The sequence below is a fragment of the Sylvia atricapilla genome, chromosome 1, assembly GCF_009819655.1.
Source record: "Sylvia atricapilla isolate bSylAtr1 chromosome 1, bSylAtr1.pri, whole genome shotgun sequence".
Classification (NCBI taxonomy): domain Eukaryota; kingdom Metazoa; phylum Chordata; class Aves; order Passeriformes; family Sylviidae; genus Sylvia; species Sylvia atricapilla.
The window spans coordinates 9,289,455-9,308,233 of NC_089140.1; the positions used below are offsets into that span (position 1 = coordinate 9,289,455).

Below are 18,779 nucleotides of genomic sequence, written 5' to 3' on the forward strand. Positions count from 1 at the left end.
AAACACCACAGTAAATTAAACAAAAACATTAAAAACATGTCAATCAAAATCAAACCACATTTTTACTGAAAAAGTGCTGGAGAATAAAAAGTGGCAAGGTGGGCTTGCAGTACAGTTGTCTATTTTCAGTTTGTATTTTCATGCACACACCACATGGGCATTCGTTTCACTGTGATTTAATCCTAGACACATTTTTGCTATGATCACAACCTGAAGGTAGGCCTTTTCGTTTTTTTAGCAAATCAGTTCCATCCTCCTAAATAATTTCAAAAATTATTTTCCTTCAGTTCTTGCTAAATACAACTTTGGACTGAGAGGTTTATTTCTATCCAGAATCATTCTGATGAAATTCTTTGTTTATAACTCTCTCAGGACACCTCAGTGAAGTTCCATCCCATGCTGTATGTGTGCTGCACGATGGGTCTTGCTTCTCAGCTGTGCTTTCTTGGTTAAACTGTCACACAAACTACAGCACAATGTGGCAATCTCAGGACAGGGATTATTTCAGCTCTCACTGCTATAAATTACAGTGAATCACTGGTGTCCCTGTGCACTGATGACATAATGATTTAGGACAGACAGAGGTGCAAAATACAGTAGGAATGAAGAGCCTCTACACTCCAGAGGAGAGTAATTAGAAAGATTCAGACAGAAAAATCATTATTTCTGTATTTGCTTATGTACTTTGTAAAAACAAAATAAGTAAGATTGATAAACTCCTCCAGAGATGAAGAATTGTTTTTAGATTTAATCTAGGTCTTAATTTCTGGACAATAATTTTGCTCTCCATCTGAACAATTTTATTTCTTCTGATGACAGCCGGTGGATTTTACAATACATATTCATACTCATTTCTTTCCAAGAGGGTTTTTTCCCCTTAAGAAATGACTGAAGAGGTTCATTCCATGGTTCCATATCATTATTTAAATAGAATTATGGTATAGGCAATTTTATTACAGAGACAAAAGGCACTTTGGCCACTTTGGTTTGTGACCTACCAATGCAAGGCTTTGGATTTCTGCAATGGGTCTTTAACATAAAAATGTGCTTTGCAAAAGCCAAGAAATTGGGCTGCAGTGAAGCAGTGTCAAAAAATACAGAGCTAGAGATCAAGCAGCTTTGTGTATGAGATATTTCAGTGTCCCCTGGGAACTGTATCAAACAGCAGCAGTGCAGCTCTGATTCAGTACTCCAGCTGCAGGGTAGGCATTGCTCTGATCAACTCCGAGGGGGAGCCAGTTGTCAAAATGCATGTTGAATGCTGTTTACATGTTTAATAGCAAAGCCTAAATGTGAAAAACTTACAGTCATATGCATTTATCTCCCTATTTGAACGGGTCTTTGCCTGGGGTAATTAACTCTCTAATGATACTCACTCCAGAGTGAGGAGGAGCTGCAGAGGATGACACAAAGCAGCCCAGGACACCCTGAGCAGCTCACTGAGAATTCACATAAGCTGCCATCTGCCTTCCCCACTCCTGTTCTCTCTGCCCTGCAGCCTTCAGAAGGAAGAACAGGGAGCTGGGAAAGGGAGAAATGCAACAGGGGGAAGAGGACATTCCCCATTCAGCCATGGAAAGAAAAGGAATTGTTCAATCCAACTTGGTAATTTGGATCTGTGTCCCATATCCAGCTCTCTCTTTTGCCTCTTAAGCTTTACTAGTAAGGGTTAGAGGGGAAGAAACTGCTGGACATTCAAACCATGTGAAAGATTAGGGTTGGGAGATGTGGGCTGGCTTTTGACGAGCTATTTAACAAGCCCAAATACCCTTTAGCATTAACAGATCAGTGATTTTCTGGTCTTGCAGACAAGAAGCACATCAACAAAGACCAACAACCCACCAAGTGATCATACACAAGTTGGATATAAGTGTGTGCCAGTCCTGGGCTCAGAGCCGCACCTCTGTCAGGGAGGGGCAGCCGCTCAGCAGCTTGACAGGTCACACTTTGGGCAGTAAGGGATGAAATATTAAAAGTTCTAATTAAAGCAGAGCACTGACAGCTCAGTTGTCTTCACTGAGATAGCAGCCCTTCTGATGTAGTTTACTCTGACTTTAATTAAAGGGGTCTCACAGCTGTATGGCAATCCTTCACTTGCAGGAGAAAAAAAAATCTCCTTCCTTGCTGCCTCCATCTCAAACAAAACACCAGAAGTGTATGTGCCACTTGACATATGCAAGATGAACTCCAAGTAAAATTGCAGCACAGATAAATATAATCCTAAACTATGGGTTTGCCTAAGTGGTATGGGAAAAAAAAAATCTAATTTTTACAGAAAAATATAGGACAAAAATATAGTAATATGTAATTTAGAATCCAGAGACAATTTACGTCTCAAGTTATTAATAACAATTGCAGAGCACTGTGATTATCTTATTTGAAGTGGGTTTTGCAAAACCCACTCCTGAACATGGACATTGCTAGTTTGATTAATGTCAAAGCTAAATGGCATAGTCCATGGTTAGTGAAAAGAATGTAAATTCCCATATTGGTGCCTTTGGAGAATCTTCTAACATTGTGGATAAGCAGACGGAAACACAGAGCTGGATTTTTTGAAAGAAAATTTCCAATTTCTGGATTGATTACACAGGACTCAAACAAAGTACTGCCAGTAATAGAACAAAAAGCCCCACTCCAAACTAACATTAAGTGAAATATGTAAAAAAAAAGAATGCACTAGTTACCATATAGAGGGTTTATACTGAGTAGGGTTGAAATACAAGCCCCTGTTACTATCAGGAGTATCTCATTTTTTAATAGGTAAAATATTGTTCAGTTATCTCATGTCACTGATACAAAGCCTTTGAAAAGTGCTCCAAATTGCTAAAACCCTCTGCTAAAAAAAAAAAAATCTTATTTCTCCATCTGCACAGGATTTCCCTCTCCTTCACCACCTTTCAAATAAGCTATCTCTATAATTCACACATTACAAAAAATCCACACAGACTAACCTTTCTGAAGATGGAATTGTTAGGGCAATGTCTTGTATGGTTTAGGTATGTAACTAACTGACATTTTCTGCATGAAAGTTCACAGAAGGGCACATTAAATTACACTCTGCAGACACACTGTGCAAAAGTCTATGGTCTACATGTTTTATTAAAAAAAAAAAAAAAAAAAAAAAAAAGAAAAAGAAAAAGAAAAAAGGAGGGGTGCAGGATTAGATACATAAAACACAATGCTGTTCAATTTATCCACTAAAGGCTAGATTGACTTGAATGTTTTGCTCAAGTGCAGAAAGAATGGAATCAAATTTATGACAAAATACTTCCTTTCTTACACATACATTTGCTAAATCCTGAAGGCATTTAGAGCTAACAAAAATCCCTTAGAAATGTATAAAAAAGAAATCTTCTGCCCTCAATTTCATTTATGTTTTTCTGTTTGATGCATTTGCAGATATTACCCCATTTTTGCTACCACCTAAATTTGATTGAAGCATGATTCCACCTACAACTCTTAATTTACTGTGCCTGTTTGAGATATTGATATTATGGTCTCTGAAATTAGAAGATAAAACCACAACAAGCACTGCAAGGCCCATCTTTACACATGGTGGGAAAAAAAATAACATTTTCCAAAGACTACCAGAAATGAAATTACCTCATACCTTAACTCACTGTGTAGAGTGAAAGAAGTTTAGCTTTTTGTACCAGACGCAGTCTAGATGCTCTGTGACTCACACCTGCCTTATGCAAACTTACTACATGAGAGATGCATGTAGTCATGTGAACCCCCAAAATAAACACCAGCACAAGTGGCACTGCCTGATTCCTGAATCAAAGGGCAGACTGTGAATTTGTACTGCTCAATTTACCTTTCAGCTGATAGAAATGCACCCAACAATGAAACCTGAGACCAAACAGGTCTCATGGAATGGATGACAGCATCAAAGTCCCTGGATGGGGCTGGGGCTGAGCACAGCTTTGTCCTCAGAGCATCACAGCTAAAGCAGCAATCCTGTGACAACAAAGCCTTAATTCTTTCAGCTGGGGAGCTGCTGTGCCCACACAGTGCTGTCCTGTCAGGATATCTCAGCAGGCTTTCAGCCAGGTTCAAGCTGAAAGAGGGGAGCTCCCTTGACAAGCTCTGCATGCTGTAGGCATGACCTTACACACTCTGCACCAAATTCAGTGTTAGCTTTATCTGAATATAATAACTACAGCCAATGAAAGTTTTCTATTTTCTGAGTAATAATGAAGCAAAGGGCTTTGCTAATGACCTTTTCACTTAGTATAATGATACCATGATGATACTATAATTATACCATGCACAAAGCCCAATTTGGAAGAATTTGGAAAACTAATTCAAAATCCAGAAACTGGAAAAGAGACTAAATCAGTGCTTCCCACAGTGATGGGACATGAAAGGCATCAGACCATGGCCTTTCCATGGATTCACAGTTTTAAGGCAACAGGCAACATTAAAGTAATCTCACCTGACCTACTAGTTCATTAATAATTTTCCGCAAGTAGCTTCTATTTTCTTTCTGAAAATACAGTAGCTTTGAAACACTTTAATAACTACATCAGAGAAGGTGGCAGAGATTGTTAATTAACATCCAGTAGTTTGGAGTGTCAAAAACCCGATCAAGCAAAAGGAGCCTTCAGAGCCTGCTTTGATCAAAACTATTCATGACTTTATTTCCTAATCCTTGTGAAACCACAGTACAACAGGAATGTCCAGGCTCTGACTCTACAGCATTCAATAAACTCTACTGCTGTAATTTCAGTTGATTTCAGAGATTTGGCTTCCAGTCTTAAACAAAAAAAACAAAACAACCAAAAAAAAAAAAAAAAAAAAAAAGATAAAAGAAAGGATAATACACTGGCTTCTTGCTCCTTTCATGTATAATTTACTATCTAATAAAATAACTTTTAATTCTCAGATGTTCCCAGCCATTCTTGATCTCCTTTGGAACAATCATACCCACTTGCCTACTCTTCAATTATCAACAACAGACTCTCCTACATGGATAATTTTTATTGTCAGTTGATGTAATTTACTGTCTTTAGTTTTCATAACTGCTGTTTTTTCTCTTTCCTTCTGACCCATCTCCATCCTATGGGCAAAACAACATATCCTTCAATGTAGAAGGATGTGTGGTCTTTCCTCAGCATTCCTGACTGGCTCATCATAAACAAAAAAGGTCAGTTTTACACACTGGGATACATGATAACCTGGCTTGTCTCCACACATAAAGGATAAAACACGTGGAGAAAAATGAAGGTGGATGACCCCAACACCCTGATTGACGGCAAGGGGCCCCTGCCCTGCCTCCATCCAGGGCCATCACAGTGAGCCATCAGCCATCACGGCCAGGAGTGCTATCCACCAGATGGGGACGGGAAAGCTCTCTGGATCCCCCTGCAGACTGAAAGGGGTTAATGTCTGCAGGGGTGTGGGACTCTCTATGAGATGCAGGACTCCTCACAGGTGCCATCTTGTCCTTGTCTGAGACATACCACGGGATGTTTTGGAAAAAGGAATAGTCAGGAATGGTAGCAAGCAAGCAGGCTGACCAATACACCTGTCTGACCGTGCCTTGTGTCTGTCCAGTCTTCTCAACAAACCCAATTCTAACAATTCTCCTGGGTGGGAAGATCTGTTCTGTACCTTGTGCCTCCTGGCAGTACCTGCTCCACCTGGCCACTGCCTGCACACGTGGACACAAGGTTTGGGGCATCTCTGCCTCTGCCAGGCCCCTGCATTCAGGAGCTCCCTGACACCACCAGCAGGAACCAAAGAGTGACAGTCAACCCGCAGTGACGGTAGAAATTGTGCAGCCTGGTGATCAGTGCTGACAGATCTACAAGGGTGTATCAGCTTCCCTGCCTGAGAACATTTTGCTCCCATGCCAATAAGTCTGTTACTCAACGTTTCAGTGAATGATGTTTAGACACATTTTCTGTAGGCATATGCTGGTATATTGAACTATCTCATTATCTAAAGATGATTTTCATAGAAACATGATGATCTTCATCTGCCAAAAGTTGAGCACATTAACACCAATTTAGGATATTTATAGCTCCAACACATGAATCCAGAAAATACTTTTATCCTAAGAAATGCAAGTGAAGAGAGATCTGCAGGATTGATGTCCACAACATTGTTTTACAACCCCATTGAAAGCAACCTTCCACTTGCTGGACAACTGCTTGAGGTCAGCTGAGGATGTTCCCCTCATTAAAAATAAAAAAAAAATATTGTTCCACTGTCCTGAAATGTCTATACCAACATACTCACACAGAGGTAAATAAAGTAAGTTTAAATTTCTGTGAGTCTACCCTCTCGTTTGGTAAGTATAATGGAAAAACAAAAATGGAATGCACTTTAAAATTTGTATCGGCTCCATCATCTTCTATTTACTGATTGCAAAGTACTGAAGTACAAGGAGTAAATATTTGCAAGATAAACAGCAAAATTGCAGGAAAAATAACAGTAACTAACTCCAAACATATGGTACTTGGAAAAAATAGTTGATTTTGAAGGGAAAGGTTTGAAAAAGAACTATCCAGTCAGTATGTGAGATTTTAAAAATATCAATCTATATTTCATCTGGGAATTACTAGAAATTAATTAAGTGCCCTTTTAAATAAGATTCCAGACTTGACACAGATCATTTATAATAACATTTCTATGGTACTTGTATCTTCTAATAATTGAAAAAATAATTAATCCTTACGAAATACCTGTGTGATAAGGGAAACAATGTTTTCTATGTTAGATGTTGAAACTCTGTCATCATATCCTGCATAAACTCATGGGTTGTAGGTAAAAGTATGGGTTGGATCTAAGATTTGAGCATAATACTAGCACTAGTATGTTCCCTTGCTAAATCATTAATTCATAAAATAAATCACAAGTCACATTAGGTCACTGGACTGTGTATTAAGGCCACACACAACACTATTGCAATTTTACTAGGCTTTGTATCCATGATTCTATTAAAGCTTTAAATGTGTGGGTGCTAATCCTTGCAGAAAAAGTTGCAATCTACACCACATTCCTGCAGAATGGACAAGAGGATGGAAATTATAGTATCTCATTTTATATACTTAAATTAAAACAAATGGATCACAAGTTGAAAATTCTTTTTCCCTCCATTTGATCATGGAATGAGTTTAGGCTGATCTGCACAAATACAGACATCTTTACTTGGTCAAATTATTTCTGCTCCAGTGCTTAAGGGCGGTTGTTTTGTTGGGTTTTGGAGTTGTTTTGGTTTGATTGTGGATTTTGTGGGGTTTTCCATTGGTTAGTTTGGGGGTTTTTTGCGTATGTGTGCTTGTTGACTTTTTAAAGGAGGATTTAATAGTTCTATTTTGCTATAAAGAGCCATGAAGAGTAGAATGATCTGGAAGATAAAAGACTTTTCTGGGATTTGAGGCTTAGCTTTTAGTCTATGCTTTACAAAAAGTTATTGCATGACCTCAAGAATTCTGTCTAATCTGCCTGTAAAGTAGGAGCATTAGCTCTTTCCTACTTTGTAATGGCTGTAGGTAATGAATACACCAGCGCTTGGGAAATATTCAGATATGATTGTATACCTGTGCCAATACAGAGGCAATTCTGTAGCTTCAAGGAGAAATTCCTTTATTGACTATTTCAGAAATATTTTTATGAAAGTGCTCAAGCACAGATGAATTATATTTGTTGGTAGGTAATCCCTTATATATGAAAAAAATGAATTTTACCTTTATATAAATAGAGTTTAAATGTATACAATGCAGGAAGCTTTTTGACTTTTTGTCAAAATTCTGATGCATTTCATTCAGTCCTGTATTTAAATCAGTGTTAGATAAATAAGGGTGTGCCTTTTTTGAATTAAAGTTTCAGGTCAAAATGTGCAATGACTAAGTATTTTCCTACTAGTTAATCATAGTAATTATTATTTGCAGATAAGCTCAGAGTACATTTTTGAGCAGTCATCCACCTAGATTTTCTAAAATAAACAATAATCCTTTTAAATAATTATCACACAACCTAATTCTTCTGGTGATCAATTACAAAGATTGGAAGAATTTTTTTTTTTAGGCCAGCAAATATATGAATTTTTATTTTATATAATTTATATGATTTTTACTTGCAGTTTCTCTCCTTTCAGCACCACTGCACTGCTGAGCCACAAGTCTCTGGCACTAACCAGTCACTTTACCTGTTTCTTTTCCCCCTCTTGATTCTGAAAAGGCCTTTAACTTTATTAACCCCTTCTTTGATGTAAAGATTCTGGATTTTTTTTTCCCTGAAATATTTGCTTTGAAATTTATAAGGATACCTAAGATGTGGAGATTTCTGTAATCACAGTATCTACACAAGAAGCCTACCATGAAAATGAATGTAATGAAAATACAAAGAAACAGTAACAACAAAAAATTCATGAAATTCCCTAAGGTATCTGGCATAATCTTCTCTTTCCCCTCATCCTACCCTCGAGGGAACGGCACATTGGCAAAGATCTCATCAGCAAGTAGAACCAACCCTGACTGAAGCCCTCAGAGACCATGTCAGAGGAAAGGAGAAGAAGCAATTCGATGAATACTCAAACCTCAAAACCCAAACCACAGAACAGAGAGAGATTCTTGCAAGATGAAATATAGCCACAGCACAATTGTGATGGCAACTTCCATATTCCTACAGCCTGTCCAGTAAGAAGTACATTCGGGTCAAGTTTCAAATAAGTTCTCTTTCTGTGATGATTAAAAAATTTTCTTGGTCAGATGAAAGCAGCACAATAGAAACCTCCTGCAACTATTCAAATACAGACATACAGACCAGCAAAGCCAGCAAGTTCTCCTTTACAGCCTCTGAGCTTTAGCAATACCAGCTACATGCTATCTTTCAAACCCAACAAAACCCTGACCCTCAGTTTCTGTAGGAATGTTAACAGTGCAGTGGGTTTTTCAGGGGTTTGGGTGTTTTGCTATGAGAGGGGTTTGTTCCAGCCAGAGGGTAGAAGGGCAGGGCAACACACACATGATTTGGAGTTTCTGCATTTCTTGCCTCTGTAGCTAAGATAACCCAATTCTCATTAAAATACGTGTTTGGCTATTTGTTATTTTCCATACTGCATCCAGGTTTGGTAGAAAGGAATCACAAAGAATGATAACTCAGCATCTTGTGAATGGCAAAACTTCCATAAAACCCAAGTGTGTGTGGGGAAGACCAAGAAAACCAAACACAAAATCCCACTAGCTAAGGCTTAAGTGACAAATGCCACCAAGTGCCCATTTCCTGAACAACTCTTTTCAGCTAAACGAAAATGAAATGTTCTTTACAACTGTAGCCCTCAGGAAACAAACCCACCAAACTTCTGATTTGCTGCTATTTAGTCCCTGGCAGAATCATTATCAGCTGGCTGGATTACAGCCTGCAGTAGATACTGCCTCAATACTGAAAAATAATTCTAAGTTAGTGATGAGCTTCAAGTGCTTCAAAAGCGCCCAAAAAAGCTCTTGTAACAAATGGCAGACACCACAGGAATTTTGGTCAATCACATGATTTAAGTTTACTGGTGTTTTTTTCTGTCACTGTTGCATCAAACCTCAAGCTGACAGTTGTTTGAATTAGGGAAATAGGAAAAGAGTTTCCTGCTTTGAGTTTTGTGATGTTCTATTTTACAACTTTCTGAATAACTCTATGTGCGATGTCTATTCAGTAATTTTGAAGCTCTGTAGTTTTATTCTCATAATACATGTGGAAGATAGTAGGGCAATTGAAGACTGAAAGTTGGTAAAATATATTAATGTTAAGATACAAAATAACACTTTCAGTGTATAAGAAATATTTTTAAACCTCTTTATCTTTTATCTTCCTTTGTTTTACATTTGGCCAGAGACCTCTGGTGTCAGGCTTGGAACCTGAATCCACACAGGAAGTCTGTCAAGAAGCAGTAAATTTCTGCAAGATTCAGCTACACTTCACAGCACGTAAGGTATCAAAGCACCCAGAGCAGTGTTACATCTCCTACTCCCCAACAGCAGGAGTGAAGTGACAGAGGTAAATATATACTTGAAAGAAAATTATTTTTAAGAAGGGCAAAGCCCAAGAGCTGCAGTTCTGAGCAAAGTACCTCTGTCTTGGGCTCATTTTAATCAGAAAAGAACAAAAAGTTTAAAAGATCAGATCTTGTGACAATTATTTAATGTGGGTGTGTAATTTATCTATATATTGACTACAAAAATAAGGTAGCAATATTGTGTTGAAGCTTGCAATTACAGTGCAATTAAGGTAGCTTACTCCAATTTCAGGCGGTACAACCATATCAGAGGTAGCTCATTCAGTTACTTTTCCACCTTCTCTTTTCAAATTGTTACATTTTATGAGGTTTTTTTCTGCTTCTTGGAGCAGAAAAAATCCTGGTTTCTCACTTGTTTAAATGCTATTTCACTAATAAAACAATGAATCAGGATAAAATACCATGTCCCTCTTGCTATTTCAAGAAGAGCAGTTGCATTTTATTTGCCAAGGATAGGAAAACATGTCCAGGATCATTTAAAATTCATGGCTGATCACTTCTTTTTAAAAGAAATTTCCTTTTTATTTCTTCTTTTTTTGATTTTAAATTATAGGTAACACATCTGACTCAATGTCTGGTGTTTCAAAATGCTCTTTAGTAAATAGAAGTGTACAGTTTGTCTCCTATACGTGCTTCATTTCCAGATTTTCTCCTCTTGATCCCACTCCCCCAGGCTTCAGAGTACCCATCTCCATGGCAACACTCGATAAGGTTGGTGGGTGGTGTTATCACAGCAGGCTTCCCCACAGAAGGTCTCAGCCATATGGATTATTTATGAACTTGCATGACAACACCAGACCCACTGAAATACTTCTTGAGCAAGTTTTTGTTGAAAGCCAGTGACTCAAAACAGAATATCCTCACTGCAGCCAGCGCCCATGAGGAGAGAGAGGAGGAAAAGCATCACCAAGGTGGTCCGTGATCCCTCCCCAGGGCTGCCTTGCCTCTGCCTGAAAGCTCCTCTTGCCCCAGATGAGCACCTGATGACATGTGCCATGAATGATAAGTGCTGGATGTAAGTCAGTCAGAAACTGGGAAGTGGTCTGACATGGATAACAACCTTGACTGAGTGGTTGCTACAACTGGTGCTGTCACCAGGAGTAGTTGTTGCAGATACCAGAGTGGTTTGGTGTCTCTGAGTTAGTCCCTGAACTGAACTAAGGCAGTTTTCCTTTGACACTTTTGTCTCTTCACTGGATACTTTTCCCAAACCTTCAGTAGAATTTTTTGGCAAATTTTGCATTTATACTGCATGCATTGGAATAGCATAGACAATTTCTTGTAACAGTAGCCTAGTTCTTTAGAATCAGAGTGCACATCTTTTGAGCAGAAGATACAGGGCCATAAGGGCCTGTTGTATCCAATAATCCAATAATCCAAAAAGGCCCCTTCATCCAATAATTTAAATAAATTTATCAAGTTGCATCTTAGAGTGAGACAGGTTTTCTCTAGGAAGAGGAAAAAATACTTTAGTTCTCAAATAGGCATGTTTGTGGTTTTTGACATAGTCAATACTCAAGATTTAATGGCTGTGACTTATCTTCCCAGCTATCTGTACATTTATAATGTATACACATGAACCTTGACTGGTCACAGTAGGCTTTCCTTATGATCAATAAGAAGTAGGAAATGTTGAGGCACAATTTATCAGACCCATTATTAAAATCTGCCTAAAGATTATGTGTATTGTACCATAAGCAGCATAAACTCCAGCAAAAATTCATATGGTAGTTCAGCCAGGTTTGGGGAGAGGAGTAGTTCAGATGCAGAATTTCTGATTAGCCAGTCAAGATGTTATAAGCTTTATCTCACTCTTCCTTTTTCATCACATGCAATCCATCCCTAGTTAGGGTAAAATGCTCCAGATCTGACAAACTGAAGCATTTACAATGCTTGAAGGTGAATAATTTTGAGAAAACTTAGTCCATTTTGATAATCAGTCGGAATAGGCAGTAAAAAAGTCTGGTCTTCAGACAGAGGGGAAATTTCAAAAATGAGAACTTTAAGAAAAAGGAAGCCAAAATCACAGAATGTAAGAATCACATTAAAAATACTACCTTGACAGAAGCTTTGTCACTTGTCTTCCTTGGATACAAGTTTTTAGATGCAGTCTGGGAGAGAATTCTGAGATATTTAAGGTATTGCTGAAGAGACTTGGCCAAGTTCACATCATTTTCCACATCATAATTTCTTTCATTATCTTCATTCTGTCCCAAAGTCCTGTAGAGCAAAAGCAAGGAAAAGAAAGTTACCAACCTATCCAATGGACAAAATTGCCAACTAAATAGGCACTGCAAGCCACTGTAATTCAATACATAAGAGAAAAGTCACTCAAAAGCTTCACAATCACAAAAGTACAGAATATTCAATGTTTCAGCAAAATCAGTCAAAAAATCTTGCACTATTAACAATTTATTTCATGAATCAAAGTTCATGATTCTGAAGTAAATTAACTAAAATGCCACATCAAGGCAAAGCCATGTTCAAAAGAAAAGAAAACGCTTGTAAAAAGAAAATGCAGATGATTAAATTGCACCCCAAAGAAATATGAGATGGTTCTAAGATTTAAAATCTTGTTGGATGATGATGAGATTCAATACCAATGTAAAGAAAGACTACTGCATATGCAGAAATAATGGAGCAAATAAACTCCAGAGAAAGGCTTGAAAATGGAATCATGAGATGGAACAAGTATCTCTTCTGATCTTCTCATGTGCCTGGGATTCACAGAATCGTGGTGTTTCCTGAGTAGTTTAGACAGATTTTGGTGACATTTGCAAAGAAAAGCTAGAAATGTGATTAAACGACAGCAGTGTGGAGGTGTTTACATGGGATTCAGAGTGCTGTGTGCAATGAACCTGAATTATTACCAGCTGTCCTCATCTATCTCAACAACACATAAATGGTGATGATAATTTAAATGTCAGCATCGGTAACTATTTCATTCCTTGTGCAAGAAAGCAGAGAGAAAGTTCCCAGCCCTCTCCCTTCCCTGTGAGTGAAGCTGTTTGAGGGGAATCACCTTTTGGTGTCACCATTTCCTACTCACATAACCCACACACTTCTTCAGTGAAGAAGAATTCCAGGTGGAAGAGCTTTACAGCTCAGTGAATGAATTTGACTTTCAACATCTCTGTGCCACTACAAATAAAATCTTATTCTACCAACCCACATCTTGGCAGTGATGTAGAGGCACAGCCTGAGAGAGCACCGTTATATCATTTTCCAAAGCTAGGGTTTAATTATATTACTTTAATCAAAAATGAACAGACTTCCTTCCATGCTCACAGTTGTACCAAATGCGTGTCCCTACTAATTTAATACTAATAGATGTAATTAATAATCTAATTTACTGTGGTGGCATTGCAACCAACAGTGCTCACAGGTTTGCTCACTTTGAAACACCAGAAAAACCCTCTGTTTCTCCCCAGTCTATAACAGCAGGGCCACAAACTCTAGGAAAAAGAAGGGTTACTGCACAGAGCACTGTAGCAAACCTGATATAATTTACCATCAGTCTTGCTTCCTTCTCATGCTGTATGCCTTTTTCTCTTATTCCAGAGTTCTAAATTCTGCCTTCTGATGGAGCGTGGACATGCAGGTAACATTATCCACCTTCTTTTCAGCTTAAAGCCAGACCAAAACCATTCTGCAGTTTTAGAAAAACCTGGGCACTGTGCTTTCTGCTTCAGTAGAGATGAACTAATCCAAACAGGCTCTCTTCATAGGAAGGATCCCAGTTGCTAACACTCATCTTTCATTCATTGATTAATTCCAACACCTATCTTCTGCTTTCTTCACTAATTTTAAAAGGAAAGGAAAAAAACAGACCAAATTCTGCTCCAAGGATTTCCACTGGAGCTAACTGCAGGCACAAAGGACAGTATTTAGATTGGTTTTTCAAATCATTATTTACAAAATATAGTCACTGTCACTGGTGGCAGAAGTAAAATCTGGGATCAAATATTTGTCTTTTTCATATGGAGACAATAATTGCACTCATATTTATGTTCCACATTAGATGTAATATTTAATCTATAGGCATTTAAACAATTAAAATGTAAAAGACTACAAAGCTCTGTGTCTTATTTGATGACAGCTTTGATAAGACATTATGAATACATCTGAAAGAGTTTTAAAATTTTTTGTGGTTCACCACTATATCACCTTGTTAACTCAGGAATAGAAATGTATTAACTGACCAATTATAGCAACTAAATTAAAATACTTATTTTTAATATGACAAAGTCATACTGCAAAATGGATGAAAGATAAAAAAAAGCACTTGGTGAGTATAAGAAATCACAATCAGATGAGTTCTTTTAATGCACTTATTTGAAAGTATTTTCAGTTTTAATGTGCTCTGAAAAATGACTTTGCATACAATGAATTTAAGAGTATAAATACAATATCACATATAATTATTTATCTACGGAAATAATTATGTATTTCCTACAAAATCTAGCATTTCAGAAGCTTTTTTTGTGGAAATATCTAAATCACTGCATCTCTGCTATTTCTGGAATGCTCCCAATTGATAGATACCACATATTTTAGAATACATTTCTCCCTTTTAAATGCTGAGAGTATCTTATGACTGACTTAATGATGGTTTTATTATAGAAATAATACTATACCCCATTTCATACACTGAAGTTTGCTGGAAACATTTGTGGTTTTGCCTAATTGCACCAATGAACACAACTGACATTTATTTCCTCTGTGCAGAATAGACCTTTTTCCTTTATCTTGAGTCCTCTTTCAAGAGAGGGTTTTTTGAAATTTAATAAGGACCCAGGAAATACCACATACACTCCAGTTAGCCAAAAAAGAAAGAACTTTCATCTTGAAATCAAACTCCCAGTTTCAGCTTTTTTTTTTTTTTTTTGAGATGAAATCCATGTCTTCTGTTTCATCAGATTTCATATGTACTAATTTAGCCTAAGTCAATTTACCTTTCAAGTGTCTGAGTCTATTTTCTTGCTCTCACCAGCTCTGTGGGGATTAATGACTCATTAGTATGACTTCATATTGTCTTATTACACACGTTACCCTTAATAAAAGGTCTTCCTGACATAATGTTTCTTTGATAATTAGATACCTACTCTAAGTTGCTTTTAAAATTATTTAATTATTATCTGATAAGATTTTAGCAAGCACACTGAGAACACTGAACATATAACACACTTGATCAGAATCTACAAGACACCAGATTTCCTACTGTTCTCTGACCTACAAAACACATTGCAAATGGACAACCAGAAAAATCAATTAATGCTTTAAACTGTTGGCACATAAGATAATGCTTTCAGAAGCACAGCTTGGTGACTACAGGAAATCTATCCACAATAGGAACTGTTTTACGTGAACACATGTGAAATTCTGATGTTTCTGAGGTATCAATATACAAAATGTTGCAGTTTTTCTCTAACACATAGTTATAGTTAAAAATGTAAACCATCTCAAACTTGTTAAAAACAGGAATTCCTAGAAGTGAGTATTTGTATTTTAGTGAGTGAGTATTTTAGGTACTCTCTTAAAAAAAAATCCCCAGAAGATATTGAAGATAATTTCTGATACCATTTACTGAGAGTAATCCATTCAATACTGACATTTTGTGTATCTAAGCAGTGAAAACATGTTTATGGACTCAACCACATGTTGTTATCACCTTTATGGTAATCTTTAGATCACTATCTTCTTTAGAAGGCAAGTTTCTACCTTACTGCACTTCTGAAATGGTGCTGTGATTTTAAGAAATGCTTTTGAATCAGCAAACATGTGAAGTACAGGATCAAAATTTCTGAATTAAATCAGAACAAAATGAGGCAAACACAGTCAAAGACACTGAGAAGTAGCAATTATACAGCATTTTATTTCCAGAAAAATACAATCTAGAAAAGAAATCGTTCTGCAGTATATGCAAACCATACACTGCAGTATATGAAGATCTGAATTCCAACATTTAATATTTTGCTCATCAAGGTTAGAAGTTCAAATTTATCCCACTATGATGAAAGGGTTTTTTTAACAAAAAGCCCTTTCTTTTAATTTCACTACTTTTTGAGAAAGTATTTCTTAAAATCATGTAAGAGAAAGTAAAGATTGTCATTTTCAATTGTTCCTAAAATTTCATTCTGAGGTTTGTGTGGTTGGGATGCACTGAAAAAAGAGTCTCTTTACATGTGTAACTGTATATGAAGATGATATAATTGTAGGTTCTACAACCATATCAGTCTTCAGAATTACTGACATGTCTCTTGCAACCAATTACTGCAAAGTCACCCCTCAATACCTTTCAAGCCATGTCCCAACATTATTTTCTACCATGAGAACTTGCAGGAATCTCTCCTTTCCAAAAAAAATTTGCAATTCTCACTAGGAATCTATGGACTTCAAATCAATCCCTAAGTGTGTTTTGGAAGAATTTGACTTTTTGAAAATATAATTAGTTACTTGGAACATCATTCAATGCTTAGTCCAGAATAAAATATCTCCTGTAGATGTGCTACTATAAGTTTGCCTTTTCAAGCCAGTCATGGGTAGGGATGGCTGAACTGACACCAGGCAGTGCAGAAACTGAATGAAAGGCCTGATGTTCTGAATTCTGACACCTTAATTAACAATAGAAATTTGATATCATCCTTAACTTGATGATAAACAGAAGAACAAGGTTCAGGGTTTTAATTCATTCTGTCCCCTGAACACTGGTGGACACCTTTAACACACAGATAGCAAAAAAAATCATAGTGGCTTTTGTGATTTTTTAAAATTCTGCTTCTGGGCCAACCTCTTTCTTATCATCTGCAAACCTTTCCAAAACCCAAGCAAACACACTGCAGAAGACTTACCTTCTTGTGTCAGATCCTTCAGGTGCAAATACATCAGGGCGTCTGCTGTGGATTTTGTGAATGGTTGAGAGCTCCTGACCAATAACATGTTGTGTGTAATCATCTCGCCAGGTAAAACCTGATAAACAATGAAACAAACAAAACAAACAGAATGAAAAAGATTCACTATTTAATAACTTGGAAGTTTGGGAAAAAAGGTGTCCTCTATAAACAACATTAAAAAAAAAAAAAAAGAAAAAGGAAGCCTCACTCTGTTGGAACCTTAGAGTGAACCACAGATTCTTCTCTTCTGTATGAAATTCTGATAATGAAATTTTGCTAATGAAACTTCCTGGCAATGGAAGGAAGATAGTAAATCACACGAGGACTCTTTGAAAGCCTTTGGTCTTAGCAGAATCTTAGCTAGTTGCAAGCCAGTTTTAATAGATAAAAAGGGGTTATTTTGGACAGCTATGGAAATTAAGCCACTAGCTGGTGTCTGTTGAAAGGTTGCTTCATTTCCTCCCCATTCACAACACACTGCCCCTCTGTATTCCCCAGGAAACATTAAGGTTTAGAACAAAGGAGCTAATATTGCAAGTTTTAGTATAACACATGTGGAGGTCAATTTAAGATATATTTAAATGTTGTGACAGAGAACATTTAAACAAGGGGGGAGCGCAACTCTGTGAGCAAATGACAGTGACTGCTGGTTAGGTACTTGCACTTCCAATCTCATGGCAATTATACCTAAATAATGGTATCATCCCAAACAAAATTGTTACCTGCTGTTAATTGATTTGTAGATTTTACGTTACAGTAACGCTTCAGATCATAGAATTTGCCGGTGCAATTATCTATTAATATCTAATAACTAAATATGACACAACTGAAGAGAATTTCTGCTGTTATGCCCTGTGCAGCCAAACACCACGAATCTCTCAATGAACATTGATAGAATTCATAGATATGGTTGCCCTGATAATATCTTCCTGTAAGAAACCACCTAAAGAAAAATCCTCTCCAGCACCAGATGCAGGCAGTCAGATTAGGTTGTTAGAACCAGGAAGGGAAGTTGCTAGAACTTGGAAGGAGGATTTCAGGTTCGGTCCCTATTTTTACATACAAATTATAAACTTCCACACCATGTGGAGTCAACATGAGGTGTTTTGGTGTAGGCAGACCTTTAGGATGGAGATAAAGCATCCTCAGCCTCAGTAGAACTCAGAACTTGGCCACTTCATTACCTAGATGGGTGCTTTATCCATTGGGCTCTTCAGATTTTTCCACTGTATCCAAGCAGAATTATTTATCTAAATTCTAGAATTAAAAAAGAATCCTAAATACGACATTTCTCAGTTCTGCCAAAGGAGATAATTCTGAGCATGCAGAAGTAAAAATTAATTTAATATTTATCAATTTTTTTTTTCCTAGAGGGGAGATACTTAAGTTCAGTATATGTTTAGACAGGGCTAGGAAGAATTAAAACTATGCTGTTGTCTTGACTTAGAAAATATTTCGGGGAAGGGGAAAGAAGGGCCCGATTTGGACAAGATTTAGGTGGACTGCATGCCAAACTTTTTTTTCATTAGTGAAAATTAAAATAAAAAAAAAAAATGGTACCAATATAAGTATGCATGAAGGCTTTAACAAACAAAAAAAGCTTTCTTTGTAATCCTTCTTTCTCCTTTCCTTAAACAAAAATGTTACTCAAGTTTATTGAGGAAACACTTCATCTGAAGCCATACTGGATAATAATGGCTACAGTAAATGACTCCAGACACTTAGGAGGGGAAAGAATATCTGTCTCTGTTTAATCTGGTTTTATTTCTGATTCATCCTTTTCAAATGCAAATATCACCTTTTCAAAGATGCCATGTAAGAAGATGGATTCAAATAGATTTAAAAATCTAAATCTAAAGCTGCTCAGG

The 18,779-nt window shown here is 37.0% G+C and overlaps 1 protein-coding gene across 1 annotated transcript in view; it reads right to left on the reverse strand.

Annotated features, from left to right (window-relative positions):
• Positions 1-18,779, reverse strand: part of PTPRN2 (protein tyrosine phosphatase receptor type N2) — a 629,378-nt gene that overhangs the window by 391,446 nt on the left and 219,153 nt on the right. Inside the window, exons 4-5 of the mRNA XM_066314564.1 lie at positions 16,870-16,987; positions 12,076-12,238 (exon numbers count right to left, since the gene is read on the reverse strand). Of these exons, the coding sequence (XP_066170661.1) occupies positions 12,076-12,238; positions 16,870-16,987 (281 nt within the window). The remainder of the gene's footprint in view (positions 1-12,075; positions 12,239-16,869; positions 16,988-18,779) is intronic.